The sequence below is a fragment of the Callorhinus ursinus genome, unplaced genomic scaffold (assembly GCF_003265705.2).
Source record: "Callorhinus ursinus isolate GAN/ISIS: 27379988/994484 unplaced genomic scaffold, GSC_fseal_2.0 scaffold6, whole genome shotgun sequence".
Taxonomy (NCBI): Eukaryota; Metazoa; Chordata; class Mammalia; order Carnivora; family Otariidae; genus Callorhinus; species Callorhinus ursinus.
In genome coordinates, this window is record NW_027397068.1 from 6,728,966 (window position 1) to 6,747,899 (window position 18,934).

Genomic DNA, 18,934 nt, shown 5'->3' on the forward strand with positions numbered 1-18,934 from the left:
GTGTGTGTGTGTGTGTGTGTGTGTGTGTGTGTGTGTGTGTGTGTGTGTGTGTGTGTGTGTAAGACTGAGGGATATGGAAATATAATTTTGGCTTTACTGTTAAGAGCTGATTAGAGGATGGATGGGGTGAAGTGGGTATGTGTAGACTAGTCAGGAGATTACAACAGTTATCCAGCCATTTTTTATGAATGATGGCCGTAGAGTGACATGGTGATAAAAAGGGACAGAGGAACTGAAAGCAATTTAGGAGTAAAAGTGGTATAACTGGCACTAAGTCAGTTATTATCGCCTTTACATATGAGATACTCAGCAAGCTGAAGTAACTAGTGCAAAGTCATGAAGCCGTAACGGTGAAACTGGGCCTGGACAGAAGGCTGGTCTGACTCTAAAAGCCTGTGTTTTCCACTGCACTGCAGTCTCCTTCGGATAGGAGGCAGTCTATTTAAAAGTAGTGTGGGGTCAGATGAACTTGATGGAAGGAGGTCTGGAGTGAACGTTTCGGGGAATAGAAGAAATCGATTAGCCACAGCAATAGGCTTGTCAAGTAGCACTGAGGGAATTCACGAGACCAGACACCTACACACCTGTGACAGCCCTACTCTCACAACTGGGCCATCTCCTCAGAAACACAGATTTGTGTGAGAGGAGTGGAGAAAGAGATGGGTGAACTGGAGCAGAAAGCGAGGAAGGTAAGCATGGTTGAAAACTGGGTGGTTAAAAGAGAAGTCCATCTTGGAAGTTAGGAGAGTGAGAGAAGAAAGAGAACCAGGCAGAGAACTGAGAGATTTGAAAAATAGCCCAACTTCCTTGACAGGACCTTAAATTAACTAGCAGGCCAATGTACTGCCAGTTTTTCAACCTTTCACTGTTTCTGGAATCTAATATCCTATCATCTGTTGCTTCTCTCAGGATGTAAATCTGTGGAGAATAAGATCTGCTTCCTAGAAGTAGCATGGTCTAGGATTTGATGCCTTGCTCTAACCCTCACCAGCAGTAGCACCTCAGGCAAGATGTGAACATCTCTGTTGTGAACATCTCTGTTGTGAACATCTCTGTTGCCCTGGCTGTAAAGTAGCGTAGCAATATCTATTTCTCACCAGTGACTGAAGGATGATGCAGGATGAACTAAAACGTCTGTGAAAGCATCCAGCATGAATTACCGCAGAAACTGTGTGCTCAACAAATTTTTAAAAGTAAATGAAATACCACATCTTCTTTTATACTTGGTCATCCTAGCACTTGTATTTTCAAATTCTTTCCTCATGAAGGATCAGAAAACTCAGAAAGACATTTTCAACAGGCATTGCCCGCCCCCCTGCTCTACTCCAAGACATATTCTTCTTATTCCCTTCTCCCTTATCTAGGGAAATTTCAAAAAAGTATTTTCAACCATGGTAATTAAAAAACAATTTTTTATTGAATATACATCAGAGGTGTTTTACTCTGCCTTTTCATGACTTAATTTCCACTAATTCTACTATCACTGAGAGGGGGCCCTGCGCTTGATTTTCCATGCTTGAAACAAAAAGAAAAGTTGCTGAAGGAGAACAAAAAAGATAGGATGGCTCTAGGTTTCTTTTGCATCTGCTGACACTCATGGCAAAGGTTTTATAGGCAAAGGTTTTTTAGGATGTTTAGGAATTTGTAAAAATGAGACCTGAGAAGTGCCCAGCGCCCATCATACTGAGACCCTGAGGGTCTAGCTGGCTCTTACCTTCATTTTCTGGAACTGCTGTTCCATGGTCCGAAGGCTTCTCTTTGCTTCTTCATCTCTGCCCTCCAAATCAGCCTCTAGTTTTTTTATCCTTTTTTCCATAAAGTCCACTGTATTTCTATCCACTGTGTCACCAGCTGCTGATGCAGCCAATATTAAAGCAGGTAAAGAATTGGGGTATCTTCTCTTTAGAATGCCTTCCATTTCCTTAACCTTTTAAAATATTTTTGCATATATGTAAGGTCACAAATATATTAAAATTAAGCAGTTTGATGTATAAATTTAGATTATGCTCTATCAGTCATGTCTAGATTTCAAAGAGATGTTTATATCACATCTTAAGACTGAATCAAATGCACAAAAACATGAATTAATTTCAAATTTTGTATCGCTAGATTATCTGACTTTAAAACCCTATAGTATGATGTCTAGTTTAGTACTGGTTAATTTATAGAAATCCTCTTATATTTATTTGAAATAGATCTTGGGACTTTCTATTGTAGTAGTAATAGCCCATGTTTCTGAGGACGATGCTCTTTCCTTTTTTCCCACAGACTCCCTCAGATGACCATGTTTATACTATCTATTAATTGAAAAATGACTTATATGCACATGAATGTACAGAATTTTTGCAATAAACACATAGCTTCCTAAGCACCTGCCCCTACCTGCAACAGTTTCCACCCAACCTCATCCCTCCTACCGATGTCCCCCTCCAAATGAAGTTTGATCTATTTTAAAGTTACTTCTTGCAATTAGAAAGCAAGGAGGATTAGATAATATTTAATGAAGTCTTCACAAAAGACTACTTTTCATTTGGTCTATTAAACAATAATATATTTTAATGGTCTTTCTATAAGAAAGAACAGTGCCAAGGCCCACAGAAACTGGAGCATATTATATATGTGCATGTGTGTATACTTGTTTTTGTTAAAGGTATTATGGTTAAGGTATCTTAGAAAAACATATTAAAACATAAAATTCTTTGTTGAGCAGTTTTCTACCCTCTGAGCATACAATACAATAAAATAGCACATGAGAGGTAAAGTGGGAATGACAACAATACCAATTTCATGGCACTGATAAATTTAAGTGAGGATCAAATGACATTTATCTTGGTAAAGTGCTTAGCAGAATGCCCAGCATACCGTAAGGGCTTGTTAATATTGTCTTTTATTATGATCTGGTCTCAAAAACTACTTTTCCCTAAGGCACAATGGGTTGCTGGTGCTCAAAATCCTGTTTATAGATTGAATATTGTTCATGTTAAGTATTCAAGGATCTCATCATTTGCAAAGTTAAAAGCAAATATTTCCATTCACGAAGACAGCTTGCACATTCACATATGTACCATAAATTGAAATATATCCAGATACAAATATTGATAATTTCATCAACATTTTCAAAGCTTTGCTTTCTCTGGTATTAAAAATCTAGTTATAGGGCGCCTGGGTGGCTCAGTCGTTAAGCGTCTGCCTTCGGCTCAGGTCATGGTCCCAGGGTCCTGGGATCGAGCCCCGCATAGGGTTCCCTGCTCAGCGGGAGGCCTGCTTCTCCCTCTCCCACTCCCCCTGCTTGTGTTCCCTCTCTCGCTGTGTCTGTGTCAAATAAATAAATAAAATCTTAAAAAAAAAATCTAGTTATTTGGAGATCTAAGCATGTGAGTATATACATACACATAACACATCATATATATTGAAAAAGATCTCAATTTTTAAAAATGGTTTATAACATTATTCATAATTAATGCTTTCACTTAAAATTTTAAGAAATGTTTTAATCTAATTTTGATTTCTTAAATGCTTATTATATTTTGGGGGAAAATTTGATTTTATTTATATTTTCTTTAATTTTGCTTTTTAATATTATTCTTTGGTCACTGATACCAGTGTGGCTCTCCTACAAAGTAAACGCTTTTTTAAATATTCTCAGTGGAAATTAAACTATGGAATATTCCATTAAATAAAAGCATGAGTAAAAAACAGCACATAATCTGAAATTTTCATTATAACATGCATCTAATTAACTAGTCCCATTTTTACTTATATATTATTTAGAAAAGGAGATTATTAATTGTTATTCATTATTCTATAATTAATCTATTTCAGAACATGGCTCCAAAATGATTCTGAATATACTGTGATATACCTTGATTTTAAAATATATGTTAAGGTTTAAAATCATCAGGATAAAAATGTTCATGGGAACAGAATAAGATCTGAAATGTACATGCAGCAAACTACACAAAATACTATTAATGAGCAATATTTTAGAAAGATATAGTTTAAAATGGTAAACCAATAAACTTTTAATGAAACCATTAATAAAAGAGAAAGGTAACCTGTACCAAGTGCTATATTTCTAGTCAATATGGATCATTTCAAGCCTTAATTTTGCTTTTAAGCACGCTTCAGTTTTTCACTCTGACTCATTTAGTTCTACATTGTTTCTCTTAAAGTCATCAGGTGGAGAAGAAGTTTCTCTGGTCTTGTTTCTCTTACCCTTCCGGATGGCTTCATCTACATTAGCTAATTTAAATCTTAAGCACTGAAAAATAGCCAAGCAATCCTGGACTGTAGTGATTTCAGAATATTTGTAGCTCTTCAAGATACTCTGTCCTATTTCTTTCCTGGCTACTGAGCCCAACTAAAAATCATACCTTTTAATATAAGACCAGGTCCTGTAAAAGTAAAAAAGTTAATTTTTTGCTTAGTTTTCCTTCTCTCATAAAACTGGGATAATATTCAGCCCAGTGATGACCTCACAGTTTTGGGTTTGTGAGGGAATAATGGCCGTACATTGAAGTGTCATGATTTGACTACAGATGCATGCTCCCTTTTATGGACAGGGCTAGAAATTCTTATTTTGTTTTAATACTGAGTTATGAATACAAATGTTACATTACAGCTTTAAAAACAGAAGGAGAAAAGTTAATATTCCACCCTACAAAATAACTACTTCAATGAAAAAACATCTTTATCCTAATCAGCATCACTATATGATTTTTGAAAAGGTCTCCCAGCTACCCAGACCATGAAATGAGTATTTCGAAACTTGACAGTGAGCAAGAACTCAAAATTAAGGCCAGCTTTTTGGAAGGCTAAATGTTCTATTTCCAGGGCATTTTGCAACACTTCCCAAGCACTTCTAACATGTTCCCAACTCAAGGATCTCCTTTCCTGTACTCCTTTCTCACCAAACTTTCATCAGGAGAAGGAATCCTAACTCCATACCCAGAGTTTTAAAATGCTGCTTGTGTCTAGATGTCTAATAGAGCTGGAATACAAAATAACGTTTCATCCACAGGTCTACCATCCAATGAGGCACAACAGCCTACACATTCTTTATGCAGAAAGCCACAGACTATATAAAATGATTTTGTTTACTACTTTTATTACTGTCACTTTATTGTATATCAAGTATTTAAAGGGCAGTTCTATATTAGAATAAATTAATAAAAACAAGAATTTTCAGGTCAATTATATTTTGTAGGAACCACTGAAACGAGAGAAAACAAAAATGCACTGTATATAAAATAACTTAGTGAAAATTTACCCTGAACACATACTTGTCGCTCTAGATCCTGAATTTTTTTGGCATCAGCTGCTTTCTCTTTTAAACGTATCTTCTGCGGAATAGATGGATTTCCAGATTCAGCTTTCAGTTTCTCAACCTATCAAAAGGTAAAGAAAACGTTAAGAAGCATATTTAAAACACACCAGAGAAACCCCAGGAGAGATGCATAATGTATTCATTCATTCATTTATGAATTCCCAGATAGGGCACCGTGCTGGAGATATGGAGGGCAAACAAGATAAGCCTGCTTTCATAGCGCTTGCACTCCAGTGGAGGAGACACATGATAAGCTAATAAATTAAATCAACGAGTAAATTAAATCAACGAGTAAGTAAAATAACTTCAGAGAGTGACAAGTGCTATGAAGAAAATAAAACAGAGTGACAGATTGGGAAGAAAGGTCAGAAGGGGGCAGGATTGGTAGCTCCATTAGATGAGGAGATCAGGAAACGTCTTTTTGGGGAGTAGAAACTGGAGCTGAGACTTGAATGAGGAGTGAGACATGGAAGAAACCAGGCCAGAGTAATCTAGACCAAGGCAACCCGTGGAGCAAGCATGTTCAAGAATCAGAGGGAGGTCTGGTGTGGCTGCAGGAGAGTGACGTGTGGAGTGTGATACATACAGATGAGGCTGGAGAGGCAGACAGGGTTCAGACAATACAGGGACCTGACGGGTTATGAAAAGGAGCTTAGATTTATTCTCAGTCTAATCGAAAACAGACTACACATCTCTAAGAGCAAACCCAAACCCAAACCAGCTATTTTCATTATTAAAATGTTTAAGGTATTGACTCAATTACACTTATAAGGCTCAGAAGAACTAATTGTTGAATAGGGTTCATCACAGAAATACTTTCTAAAATGATCTTACTACCTCAAGTTTGAGCTTCTCAATTTCTTCATTTGCTTCTTTAAGCCGAACTGCATCTTTATCCAGAAGTTCCTGATTTTCAGCATACCACTGTAATCTTTTTTGCAGACGACTGATTTCTTGTTTATGTGTTTCTTCTAAAATTTTTATTTCGTATAATTTTTCACCTATAAGAAAAAGGAACTCCTGAACTTGATTGTAATTTTCCAAAATATGGAAATAAACTAAATTACATGAAAACCAATGCCTATATAATGAAAGCATTATGAAAAAATAAGAAGCAAAAAAAAATGATCTTTGCAATGTAATGTCCAGTTTATTAATCAATTAGTAAAGAGCAATGAAGACTGTCTTCAAAGTCCAAATCCTCACATTCATAGCAAAATTGGCTGTGTATAAATTTTTTGATAAATCAGTTATTTTCCCACTTTCATTATAAAAGCAAAGTTGTTTCCATGGGACAATGAATGTTGGATCCAAGAAATAATAAACATGAATTCCTATAATTATATTAAAAATTGCAACGGGAAACAATAGTGTTTACCATGCATGATTTCATTTAATAAAACAAACATGATGGGCACTATTATTATTATTTCTATTTTACAGATGAGGAAAGCAAATGTAATTTTCTTACAAACAGGTAAGTAGATTTTATTGTACATACTTTACACTGAAGATCATAATATCACAGCAGAAAGACCCTCACAAGGGCTCCTCTGATCCACTTTTCTAGCCCTGGGTTCTGTCATCCTAAGCTCCAATCCATAGGCGCACTCAATAACATGCTCAAGAAACACACTCCAGCAACCTCCCTCCATCCCTTCACTTCTGTGTCTTCCAATCTGTCAGGACCCAGCTCAAATGCTACTCTTCCTTAAAAGCCCTGTGTAGTATCATAGTACCATGTCTCATGTTTATTTGTAATTTTTAAAATACTAAACTTTTCTGCATTCTTATCTTACTCTCCTTTGTTTTCCCTTGCAGAGAATGTCACATTTATCCTTGTGTTTTCTATAAACACAGTACAGTGTTATTTGTTCATTTGGCAAATACTTGAGAGCCTAAGTTTCAGACCCAGGGACAAAAAGGCAGACCATGCCCTCAGGAAGGTCACCATCTAGCTAGGGTGACAGACATGAACATGAATAAATACAAGATGCCACAAATTCAAAATAATCCTTGATTTTTTCTGATCCTGGAATTATTCCTGCTAAAACCAATCAAATGTACATACCTATTAATAATTGGTTTTTTAAAAATTTTCTGAAATTACAACATACTTAAAGGAATAGCATTTTGATTCCTTAAGTAGTAATAGCAACTGTTACTTAAATTCAAGATTAGAACACTTATGAGTATAAAGGTAAACTGTTTCAGCTCAGCGTCTTACCTGTGGCATAAGCAATCTGATCTTTGGCTTGGTCTCTCTCTTTCTTCATTTTTTCCAAGTCTACTTCAAGAGCTTGTTTGTCTTGCTTCAGTCTTTTGACGTCTTCCAATAAACTGTTTTTCTCTTTCTTGATAGTCATAGAGTTACAAAAGCAAATTATTTCTAGCCACAAAAAAAATTGTGGTATAGGCTCTCTTTTACCCCATCCATCGTAAATTCTACATACGTATTTTTTATAAATACATAATTATTTTTCCTAAATTTAGTTATGGTGTCATCATGTTCTTCCACCCCGCCAAATTATTAATAATTCCCCATAGCCTACTAGATTAATTCTAATCATCTAACTCAACATAGCCTAAAGACCTCCCAATGAACTGTTCTCACTTCTCCTGGATTACTGCAATAACATCCTAACTAGTGTGCCTCTTCCACTTTTAGCAGCTAGTCTATTCTCACAGTAGCCAAAGAGATTTTAATTAAAAAAACATTGAAGTATAACTGGCATACAATAAATATCCTGTTAGTTTCAGGTGCACATCATAGTGACTTGATATTTTTATACATTACGAAATGATCCCCATGGTAAGTCTAGTTATGATCTCTCATCACACAAAGTTAGTACGTTATTGACTAGATTCCCTATGCTGTCCATTACACCCCTGTGTCTTATTTTATAACTGGTAATTTATATTTCACCTGCCCTCCAACACTCCCCACCCCTTTCTGGTAACCAACAGTTTGTTTCCTGCACCTACGAGTCTGTTTTGTTTGCTCGTTTATTTCACATGTAAGTGAAATCATACGCATTTGTTTTCTTTTGACTTATCACTTAGCATGATACCCTCTAGATCCAACCATATTGTCACTTTCTCCCTATCCTATCTAGCAATCCAGTTAAAACAGAAAAGTTTCTTGACATCTTAGCCCCTTGTGATGGTGGGTGGATGTTTTCCTAGTCTGCTGCCGGACTGAAGGGTAAGGCCAGCTGAACTCCAGGTGTCCTGTCTCCACTTTGCTGTTAAAGCTCCAGCCTGTGGCTACTAAACTGAAAGCCTAGGAGCAGATGTTTACTGTTAGGTTTTTATCCCTCCTCATTTCTGGTCCCTAGAGAGTTCTCTCACTTTCCTGAGAGCTTTTACATTTTGCATTTACAAGATGTTTATTCTATTTTGTCCAGCATTTTCTGATGTTTCTAGTGCAAGTTTTAGTTTCCTATCAGAAAATATTTTCAAAACAGCACTTTTAAAAGGTTGCCAATAACAATTTGAATAAAGCTGATGTTTGGCTTGAAACCTTACTATGGTTTTCCAAGCCTTCATAAAACACAGTGATATTAATTTCTCTTTTAACTTGCTAATTTTTGAGGCCTACTGGCAAGGGAGTTAGGGAGAGTCCAACTATTCACTCTTTCTTCTAAACCTATCTGCCTAACTACCCTACCTCTTTAATCATGCTATACATGCACACATGCACCTGAAGAAAGTTGACAAATAGATTCATATTTGAAGCTGCATCTTATATACCACAAAAGCTTGCTAAACATGTTATTAAACTAGGGTATGTTTACATTTCTACGTAACAAAACTTTATATAATTTCTCGTTAAAAAGTGTACGTATTTGGCATTTTTCTAATTCATACAGTCATTCAAATAGGTTAGAAGGGCTTTTTTAGTTTCATGCCATGGTTCTTAATGGGAGGGAGTGGGGAGAATTAACTACATCCCACAGGGGACAAGTTTGGAAATGTGGCAGTGAGCACATACTTCCTGGGGATAGGGATGACAAAAATAGTGCAGTACATGGAACTGTTCTGCTTAAAATAAAATTAACTTGCCCCAAATTCCAAAACATCTCCCACTGGTAAATACCGCTTTAGAAAATTCTAAGCCATATCCTTTATAATATGATTCAATAAAAATAAAGAAAAAAGTTATGGAGCTGCTATTGTATTTCACGTCTGTGTTAAGTACATGGGAGGCAAATATTTGTAGACACAGTCTCTGCCTTCTAGAAGTGCACAGTTCATTGAAGACTGGTAAAAAGCCACTTAACGTTTTAAGCTGAATAATCACCTTCAAAGTATTTTCCTATTTTAGCTTACATTTCTAATAAGGAATTTTTGAAATAAGGTATATCTGCCCTAAGTAAGGTTATGCCTCCAGTATGGCTCCATCTGATGATCACTAGATGAGAGGCTGGATTATAAAGAGGATACATGGAGCACTGGGTGTTATACGCAAACAATGAATCATGGAACACTACATCAAAAACTAATGATGTAATGTATGGTGATTAACATAATAAAATGAAAAAAAACAAAAAAAACTAATGATGTACTGTATGGTGACTAACATAATAAAATTAAATTAAATTAAAAAAATAAAATAAAGAGGATGCAATCGAAAACCAGTATTATGTCATTTTCTCTAAGGTCACATGTATATTAAATGCTAATTTCAGATATACCTAAATTTTTTAATGGTATGAAATTTATAACAGATTTTATCTATTCATAAATTACAAAAACAGATTTTTTTTTACACATACGGAAATTTTAATAATAAATTCTTTACTATACTTATGCAACTTACCTGTGCCACCCGTAGTTCTGCTAACAGATCTGTAAAATTCTGGGTTTTGGTGGGCTCTGAATCTTCAACCACTTGAGACAGGAAACGACTTTTGTGCATCTGTTCTCTGATTTATTTTGAAAAATAACAATATTTTTTTAAACAAAGTACTCCTTTCAATGCAAAATACACAATTCTTAAAATTAAAAAAATCTAATGGACATTGCAACTATTTGAGCCACTGAAGAAAAAAAGGTTATTTACTCTAAACATTAAAATAGTAAAATAGTAAAAGAGGTATAAGGGAGATGTTTATTCAACTTAAAAGAATCGAAACACTAACGTCTTGCTTTCTTTATAATATAAAAATACCTTCTACTAATTCTCAGAGAAACAAAACCCAATGTGCGAGAAAGATGTGTGGCATTTCTCCTGTGGTGTTACATCTTCCCTGCTACATCATTCTAGACTCCTTTCTAAGAGACACAAATCACCAATCGTACACATGGTAAATGACAAACAAAACCAAACACAGTCTATTATTTGGAGTTAGAATCAATTTTTCTGGTTTTCCAGAAACATTATACAAGGGGTTTAGGACTGTATTTAAAATCATCTAATCCTAATGTAAAGAAACCCTCTATTTCATTGTGAAAGTGCATTTAAAGCTTCAGCCTGGGATCCGGGAATAGATCTCTTTTAAACCCATGTAATATAAGATGTGATATTTTAGAATGCTTTACTGAAGCATACTTGATTGGAAAGAAATCAGATATAAATGCTTTCATGCATCAGAACTGTGCAGATTATCACAACTGGCTTGGGGTCATACATTCTTGGGGTCATACATTCAAGGCCAAAGAAGCTGCTGCTGCTGCTTTTTTTTTTGAGATTTTATTTATTTATTCATAAGAGACAGAGAGAGAGAGAGAGTGGCAGAGGGAGAAGCAGGCTCCCCACTGAGCAGGGAGCCTGATGTGAGACTCGATCCCAGGACCCTGGGATCATGACCTGAGTCAAAGGCAGATGCTTAACCATCTGAGCCACCCAGGTGCCCTCTTTTTTTTTTTAAGATTTTATTTATTTGGGGCGCCTGGGTGGCTCAGATCATTAAGCGTCTGCCTTCAACTCAGGTCATGATCCCAGGGTCTTGGGATCGAGCCCCACATTGGGCTCCTGGCTCAGCGAGGAGCCTGCTTCTCCCTCTCCCTCTCTCCCTGCTCATGCTCTCTCTCTCTCTCTCTCTCTGTGTCTCAGATGAATAAATAAAATCTTAAAAAAAAAAGATTTTATTTATTTATCTGTCAGAGGGAGAGAGAGCACAAGCAGGGGGGACAGCAGGGAGAGGGAGAGGGAGAAGCAGGCTCCCCGCTGAGCAGAGAGCCTGATGCAGGACGCGATCCCAAGACCCAGGGATCACAACCGAGCTAAAGGCAGACGCTTAACTGACTGAGCCACCCAGGCGCCCCCAAAGAAGCTTCTTCTAATAGCAGTCCCATCTAAGTGATCAGGTGTCTATGTGAAGTGACACAAAACTGGTGAGCCATTTCCTAAAAGATAGTACCCTAACTTGCCCATGTTTATGAGTTCAGCTTTTTCACTTAATATGTTAAAGTTGGATGTAGTATTATCTAAAAGATCTTACAGATCTTACAGTCCGAAATAGGATTCCTAAGTAGGTGCCGGTGCTCCCTGAGCCTGCCGGGCCAAGTGCTGGTTAATAACAACTCACAAGTTCTTCTCTGGAGAAATGCCCTCAGCCAAATAGCAGCCTCTGCCCCCTGGCCTAGAGGATATACCCCACTCTCTTCCTGGGGCATACCTCACCCAGGGACTGACTAGTTTGAGGGTATAAAAGATTGCTCCCCTTGCCTCAAGTGGGACCAACTCTGTGATCGAATCTGTTTTCCTGAGCTTTCTGGTAAGAACAGCATAAATAAAGCCAGTGTCTGGCTAAGACCACGTTCTTACTTACCTTCCCTCCCCTTATCCCATCTTGCTTCTCTTGTTCCCCTTCTCCTTAGGGTTATCCTCCCAGAAATCACCTCCATAAGGATCCCTACCTCAGGCTCTACTTCTACAAAACATTAAGTGATAGTTATATGATACATATATTTTTAGTATGATTAATCACATGGTTCCTTAGGAAATGACTAAGCATCTCAGGCTTAATGACTGATCAAGAGGAATACTGTATATTCAATTTCCTAAAACTGATGTGAAACTCAAATATGAGTATGCTAAAAATACTAAAATATGTACTACTAGCCATTTAGTACTAAAAGAAAAATATACTGAATCTTAAACCTATAAAAGTTACAAACCATAAGTGTAAATTTTTTTCAGTTCTAAGTAAAAATAAATGTATTTTTAATATAACAATAAAATGTTTAGAAATAGTCCACGTATATTTGATTTTACGAATTCAAAAAGAACTTACTTTAAGGAAGCTAACTCACTGAATAAACTCTGGTTTTCCTTGAACATTCGCTCCTCATTTTTCTTGTTTTGTTCTTGGAGATCTTTCACTTGATTATACAATCTTTCATTTTCCTTTTTATAAACAGAAAATTACATTTTAGTTAATAGTCATTGGTACTTACATAAGTATTTATGCTCACAACAGATACATCCTTTAAATGTTTTCAAAGTCTTTTAAGTTTATTTAGTTTTGAGTAAGCAAAATCTTTTTAAAACTCTTTATATCATCTCAGAAGAAAACCTGTTACCTGAAAACAATTCTTTCCAAAATGCTTACTTGAAAAACAAAGTTGCAAAAATTCCCAAGATCCTAATGTCAGTGTAAGGCGCTGTATTTCACAGGAGTAAGCAGGCTGAGTGGCTACAGAAATAACTAGAGCCTAACTGTGTGGACTAGGGGCAGAAAGGCCCACTGGAACTGTCTGCATCCTCTTTTTTTTGATTCTAGCCTGGCTTCCTGCAATGAGGTAACTGGATATAGATAGCCACGATGGGCTTCCATGCTTGTTTCTGGAACTTTCTGTGAGCAGGGAGTTAGAGACCAGGTATTTCTGAAAGTGTAAGGACAAGGCAAAGCAGATACTAGGCCCAGTTCTCCCCCAGCCTTGGACTAAAGAGTGACTCAAACCAATCCGTGCTTAGGTGCTAGGGCTTATTAACTTTTTTAAAAATTAAGAATCTGGTGAAAACCAAGGACCTTTGAGGACCTAATAAAAACCATGGACTGTCTCACCATGTCTGGCCTAGTGCTTGCTAAGATGGTCTGTGCTTAAATACCTGCAATGTAATGTATACAGATATGCAAGTTTTGTGTTATATTTGTGGGAGAAGGTGGTTGGCATCCTTATGGGTCTGTGACATACTCCTTAAAAATGTGTGCTCTCAGGGCACCTGGGTGGCGCAGCTGGTTAAGCGAACAACTCGTGGTTTTGGCTCAGGTCATGATCTCAGGGTCAGGGGATCGAGCCCCATGCTGGGCCCCATACTCAGCACGGAGTCTGCTTGGGATTCTCTCCCCCTCTCTTTCTACTGTTCCCCCCTCCCTGCCCCATACTCTTGCTCTAACAAATAAATAAATCTTAAAAAAAAACACCAAAAAACAGAAACAGGTGTTCTCTACAGCAAGATCACAATGGCAGGCAAAGGATTTGGAAGGTTCTCACTAACTCTAGGGCAGTGTGCCCTACAAAATCAGTACTAGTTCATCTATAGGAAAGTTATGAATCACTGATAGGACAATGCTTTCTCTGGTTATCCTCAGATGACAATGCTTATTATTGACAGGCTTAATGTTTAAAAGTCCAAAGAGAAAACATTAATGAGTGAGAAAGAGAAGGGGAAGGGAGTAAGGGAAAAAAGGGGAGGAAACTAAGATGAAGTTTTATGCTGGAGATCACTAAACCTGTCCTGGCTGACTGGCTAGTCAGCATTACGAAGAATCCATCACACATGGCAAATATTTACCTTCTTGTAGGACACACAGATTTTTTTCTCATTTAATTCAAATTTTTTCACTCTCAGCACACTGGCCATTAATTTCAGATTTGTATTTCTGAATATAATACCAAAACTAATCAATATAATCTACTGAAAAGCATTACAGAAAACTAAAGAAGAAAAGGGTAGTATCTAAGGAATACGGCTATTAAAAATAGTTAACAGGCAACATTCACTAATTGGTTACTGGGTGCCAGGTACTAAGGGGTTGGTTTGCACTTTTATTTTTTTTGCACTTTCATATTTTAATTTCATAACCATCATATGAGGCAGCTACTGTTACCATCCCCACTCAGAGATGAGGAAACTGGCTTAGAGAGGTGAAGTGATTTGCCCAAGGCTGCACTGCAAGAGGTGGAGGGAGGACTAACACTGGATTCTTTTTTTTAATTATTATTATTAACATATAATGTATTATTTGTTTCAGGGGTACAGGTCTGTGATTCATCAGGCTTACACAATACACAGTGCTCACCACAATACATACCCTCCCCAGTGTCCCCATGCTCTTAACCAGCTTAATTACATGCCTATGAAAAATGTTCAGACTAGTCAAATTATTACTTAATCATTTTTGCCAGAATTCCTGTTACCCGCTACATAAGCACAGAAATATTTTAATATGCCTTACTTTTTATAATCAAAGGATCTCAAGAACAAATTCACAAAGTGCTGAAAAATCACCACACCTGTTGATATCCTTGAAGAAGCGTCTCTTGTTCCTGTATTTCTTTTTGAATTTGCTTCAATTTTTCTTCAGTGACAGTATCAGCTGTTTCTCCAAAATGTAACCATCTCTGCTTTTTGTTTGTTTCTTCAAAGCTACTTAACTTTGAGAAAATACAGACATTATTTTATTTAGGAAAGGAGATGATGAAGTGAGAGATGAGAAGAATAACAGAAAACTCAAGGTGCATAGATCTAAAACTGTCCTATAACTACAATGGAATTAACACCAACTAGCTAAATCATTACAATGTGATGTTTTGTGCTGATGGTTCTGGTGATGAGAATAACTCAGAAATGCTACAGAGTGTCATTCTCTGAATCTAGGCCTTCTATAGCAGTTCTTTCTGAAACTGTCTTCTTTGAAGGTCATAGTGAACTAAGGGATTTGTTTTCAAAAAGGACTGCTAACAGAAGAAAAATATCAAAATGAGCCAATTTAAATTTTGATTTTTTTCCCAGGGAGTTCGATTTAGGCTCTGTTGTGAGGAGGCAGTCTTGGCAACCATGTTCATATTTTATACAGCAAACACATCAAGTCAAAACAGTCCCAGAAACAAAGGATGACAACGCATTTTTGCAGGGAGTACAAGTTCTTTTTAATCAATAAAAGGAGAAACAGGACAATGTGTCTAGTACCTTGGCTTGAAGAATGTAATTGTCTTGGTTCAGTCTGAAGAGTTCCTTTTCCTGTTGTCTCTTTAGTTCTTCCATCTTATTTTCCAGCTCTCTCTCTTTTTCTGAGAATGTAACTTTAATTTGCTCAATTAGGGCTTGTGCACCCCTCCATTTTTCCTCTGCTTCCTGAACTCTTTTAAACATAATTAACTCGGTCTCCTTGTTCTCACCATGGTATCCTGAAGAATCCTTTTAAGAAGAAGCATTACTTCCTTATAGTATATTTACATACTAGGTTTGAACACAGGTGGTTAGAAAAAAAAAAAACACAATGAATAAAAATGACATGGTTAACAATGTTCTGCTATGGAAAGAAATCAATAAATTTTCAGTAAGATTAGCACATCATGCTTGATGCAAAACAAATTTCATTATTTATTAGTTTTAATATTATAAAACAGAAAAAATTATGAATGGGATTTTGAAATTCAATACTTACATTCTGAAACTGAACACAGTAATCAGTTTCTGTAGAATCTTCAGCCTTCTTAGGAGTAGCCGGGCAACTTTCAGTTTTGGGAGCTGCTTTACCCAAAGCTGCAGGCTTGATGACTTTTGTTCCCGATAAGATTTCTAAATATTGTAAACAAAGGACAGAAGCACCACAAATGCAAACAAAGTTGACTGTGTATTCAGCAATCATGTAACAATAAGCACTAATACAATGGGAAAGTAGGATAGAAGAGGGTCTGGAAAGAGGCAGGGGTCTAACTGTAACACGGCTGTTTCACTGCAGTCAGAACTGCTGCCCATAATCAACATTTCACTCAATCTGACAGAGAAGGCTAATTGACCCAAGAGTCTTATCAAATGATAAACGGAGCTAAAAAAATGTGAGGAGAATGTGGGTGGACAGGGATAATTTCAGGCCTTACTAATTTCAAATACTATTCTTTAAAATAGTCAGTCACAGCAATAACAAATAAGAATATCCAAGTGATGAATCAAAGAGAAGCTGATTAACTTTACGAAGCACTTCAGTTCAAATTAAGGGTGCTTTCAAAGCACACTTTTCATAAATAATGTGTATCAAGATATAGTATCAGAGGAATAACATAAATTGCATGGAAACTTTATAACAGCTAGTCTAAATCTGACTTAAAAGTAAAATTATAATACTGCTATAAAACCCTGATAATTATATTGAATTAAAAAAATGTGATTAATGTATGTTCTGGTCAAATTTTCAGCTTTTAAGGTACCTCATAAATCCCCAAACAGTAGGAATAATTCTAAGGCCAATTAATTACTCAGTAAACAATAAAAAGAATGTTTATGAGAAATACCTTGAAGAGATCTTGAGGCCCATATTCAAGTACTACAAGCTGAACAGTCAGTAAACATTCATTTATCTGCCTTAGAGGTAAATGAAGAATTTGAAATTTATATTTTTAAATATAATTTCTTCAAGATGCTAACTTTTAAGTGTAAAGTTTACTTTTTCATTAAAAGTGAAAAAATACATGGTTATTAAAGATTTGGAAAATACAGAAAAGTCAAAAAAAGAAACAAGTAAGATTTCTTTCTAATCTTTTTTGCAGGCATTCAGTGGTTTTCTTTACAGAGTAGTAGTCATATGTAATTGGACTATTCCGTGTAGAAGGTTTTCTGGAGAACTTAAAGTGTTCAAAAAGAAACAGTCATTGTAAAAGCTGGCATTCATCCTTCCAAGTCACTGGAGATCCATTAATGTGGCCAGTGAATGAGGTGTGATCTGCTAGCACTGTCATTCTCCCCAGGAAGTGGCAGCTAAGGGTGGCAGGTGGTTCTTATTCAAGTTGTAGTCAGCCAATGCTTTCATACCAGAATTCTCTCTTCTTGAATTCTTAATTTTGATTTCTCTAAGAAATTATTTTTAGTAATAGTATATAGACAGTATCTTTTTCCTTTATACATGAAGAAAATTTGCCTGGATAGAAAACTTAAATATGAAAACATTGCAGAATTTGGACCTCATGAACCCTTCTTGAAAAAACAATGGATTAAGAAAATTTAGTCAAAAAATAAGCCAATCAAAATAATTCCACAATGGAGAAGCTATGGCTAAGGGATCTGTGAAAAGCATTCCATCTCTTTAATAATCAGAACGAAGACCTAAATTCAAAAGCTGAGGGGAATTAAGGTTGCAGGATAAAATATAATAAATAAACTTGAACAAGGAAAAATGAAATCAACAAAAATGAGTAAAAGGAATGTGAGTGGGGGCTATAAGAGTTTTACTACCTTATATTTCACAGAAGGGAAAACTGATAACGTATAAAGTTGAAAATGCAGTTAAAAGCAGCATGATTCTGGCAATTTTTTGAGTGGTTTTCAAAATCTGTTTTCTTAAAGGGTTCTTTTGGGATATAATATTTCTCAGGATGAAGTTTCTTTTTCTTACAGATTTAAGAAAAACTAAATCTAATGTTTTATTTAAAAGAACCTGTAGGGGCATCTGGGAGGCTCAGTTGGTTGAGCATCACGTCCGACTCTTGATCATGGGTGTGAGACCCAAGTTGGGCTCCCCGCTTGGGAGTCTCTCCCTCTCTCTCCCTCTGCCCCTCTTCCCCACTCATGCACTCTCTCAAAAATAAATAATATTTAAAAAAAAAAAAACTTGCAAAGAGTGATCCTGTTCTTATAAAATGTTTTGTCCATTTAGCCATATGTCTGCCTCTCTCCTTCCATCCACCATCTATGCTTCCTTCTATCTGTATAAGGACATACACATGAGAAGCATGAAATGATGCTCACTCAGTGTGACACCCATTGCTTCTTGCTAAATGATTGCTTTCTTTTTACTTTTCTGTATTTTTAAATTTAAATAATGAGCAACTATTCCTTTTTTGACAAGAAGCTTATTAGTCTAGGGGTGCCTGGGTGGCTCAGTTGGTTAAGCGTCTGCCTTTGGCTCAGGTCATGATCTCAGGGTCCTGGGATTGAGCCCAGCGTTGGGCTCCCTGCTCAGTGGGGACTCTGCTTTTCCCTCTGCCCCTCTCCCCAGCTTGTGCTCTTGTGTTCTCTCTCTCTCAAATAAATCTTAAAAAAAAAAGAAGAAAGTTATTAGTCTAAAAATAAAAACGTAATAGGCAAAGAAAATTAATTTAAAATAAAAAGGAAAACAACCATACAGCAGGTACTGCTAATTGCCAATCTCCTCTTCCCTATTAATAGAAACCTCCCTATTAATTTTGCCCTGGGCAGCAATGTACCCAGCTGAAAATACTCATCTCCCTGGACTCCAGGCAACTGAGGGTGGCCATGAGATCAAAATTCAGGCTAATAAGATGAAAGCAAAAGTTTCTTACATGGTGTTTCCAGAAAAGTCACTACTTCCCTGATGAAGAAGTCGATGATTTAACTGGCATGGACCTTTTACTTTTTACCTTTCCTCCTGACCCAGCCTGGAGGCTGAAATAGCCACCTTGTTATAATGAAGACAA

At 36.5% G+C, this 18,934-nt stretch overlaps 1 protein-coding gene across 4 annotated transcripts in view; it reads right to left on the bottom strand.

The window, feature by feature from the left end:
* CEP162 (centrosomal protein 162) overlaps positions 1-18,934 on the bottom strand; it is a 98,906-nt gene that overhangs the window by 30,961 nt on the left and 49,011 nt on the right. For all 4 annotated transcript variants that reach the window (XM_073893582.1, XM_025862078.2, XM_073893581.1 and 1 more), the window contains 9 exons: positions 15,949-16,082; positions 15,471-15,698; positions 14,795-14,935; positions 12,568-12,680; positions 10,149-10,254; positions 7,554-7,680; positions 6,164-6,327; positions 5,283-5,387; positions 1,715-1,927 (listed from right to left, as the gene is read on the bottom strand). In XM_073893582.1, coding sequence (XP_073749683.1) covers positions 1,715-1,927; positions 5,283-5,387; positions 6,164-6,327; positions 7,554-7,680; positions 10,149-10,254; positions 12,568-12,680; positions 14,795-14,935; positions 15,471-15,698; positions 15,949-16,082 — 1,331 coding nt within the window. The remainder of the gene's footprint in view (positions 1-1,714; positions 1,928-5,282; positions 5,388-6,163; positions 6,328-7,553; positions 7,681-10,148; positions 10,255-12,567; positions 12,681-14,794; positions 14,936-15,470; positions 15,699-15,948; positions 16,083-18,934) is intronic.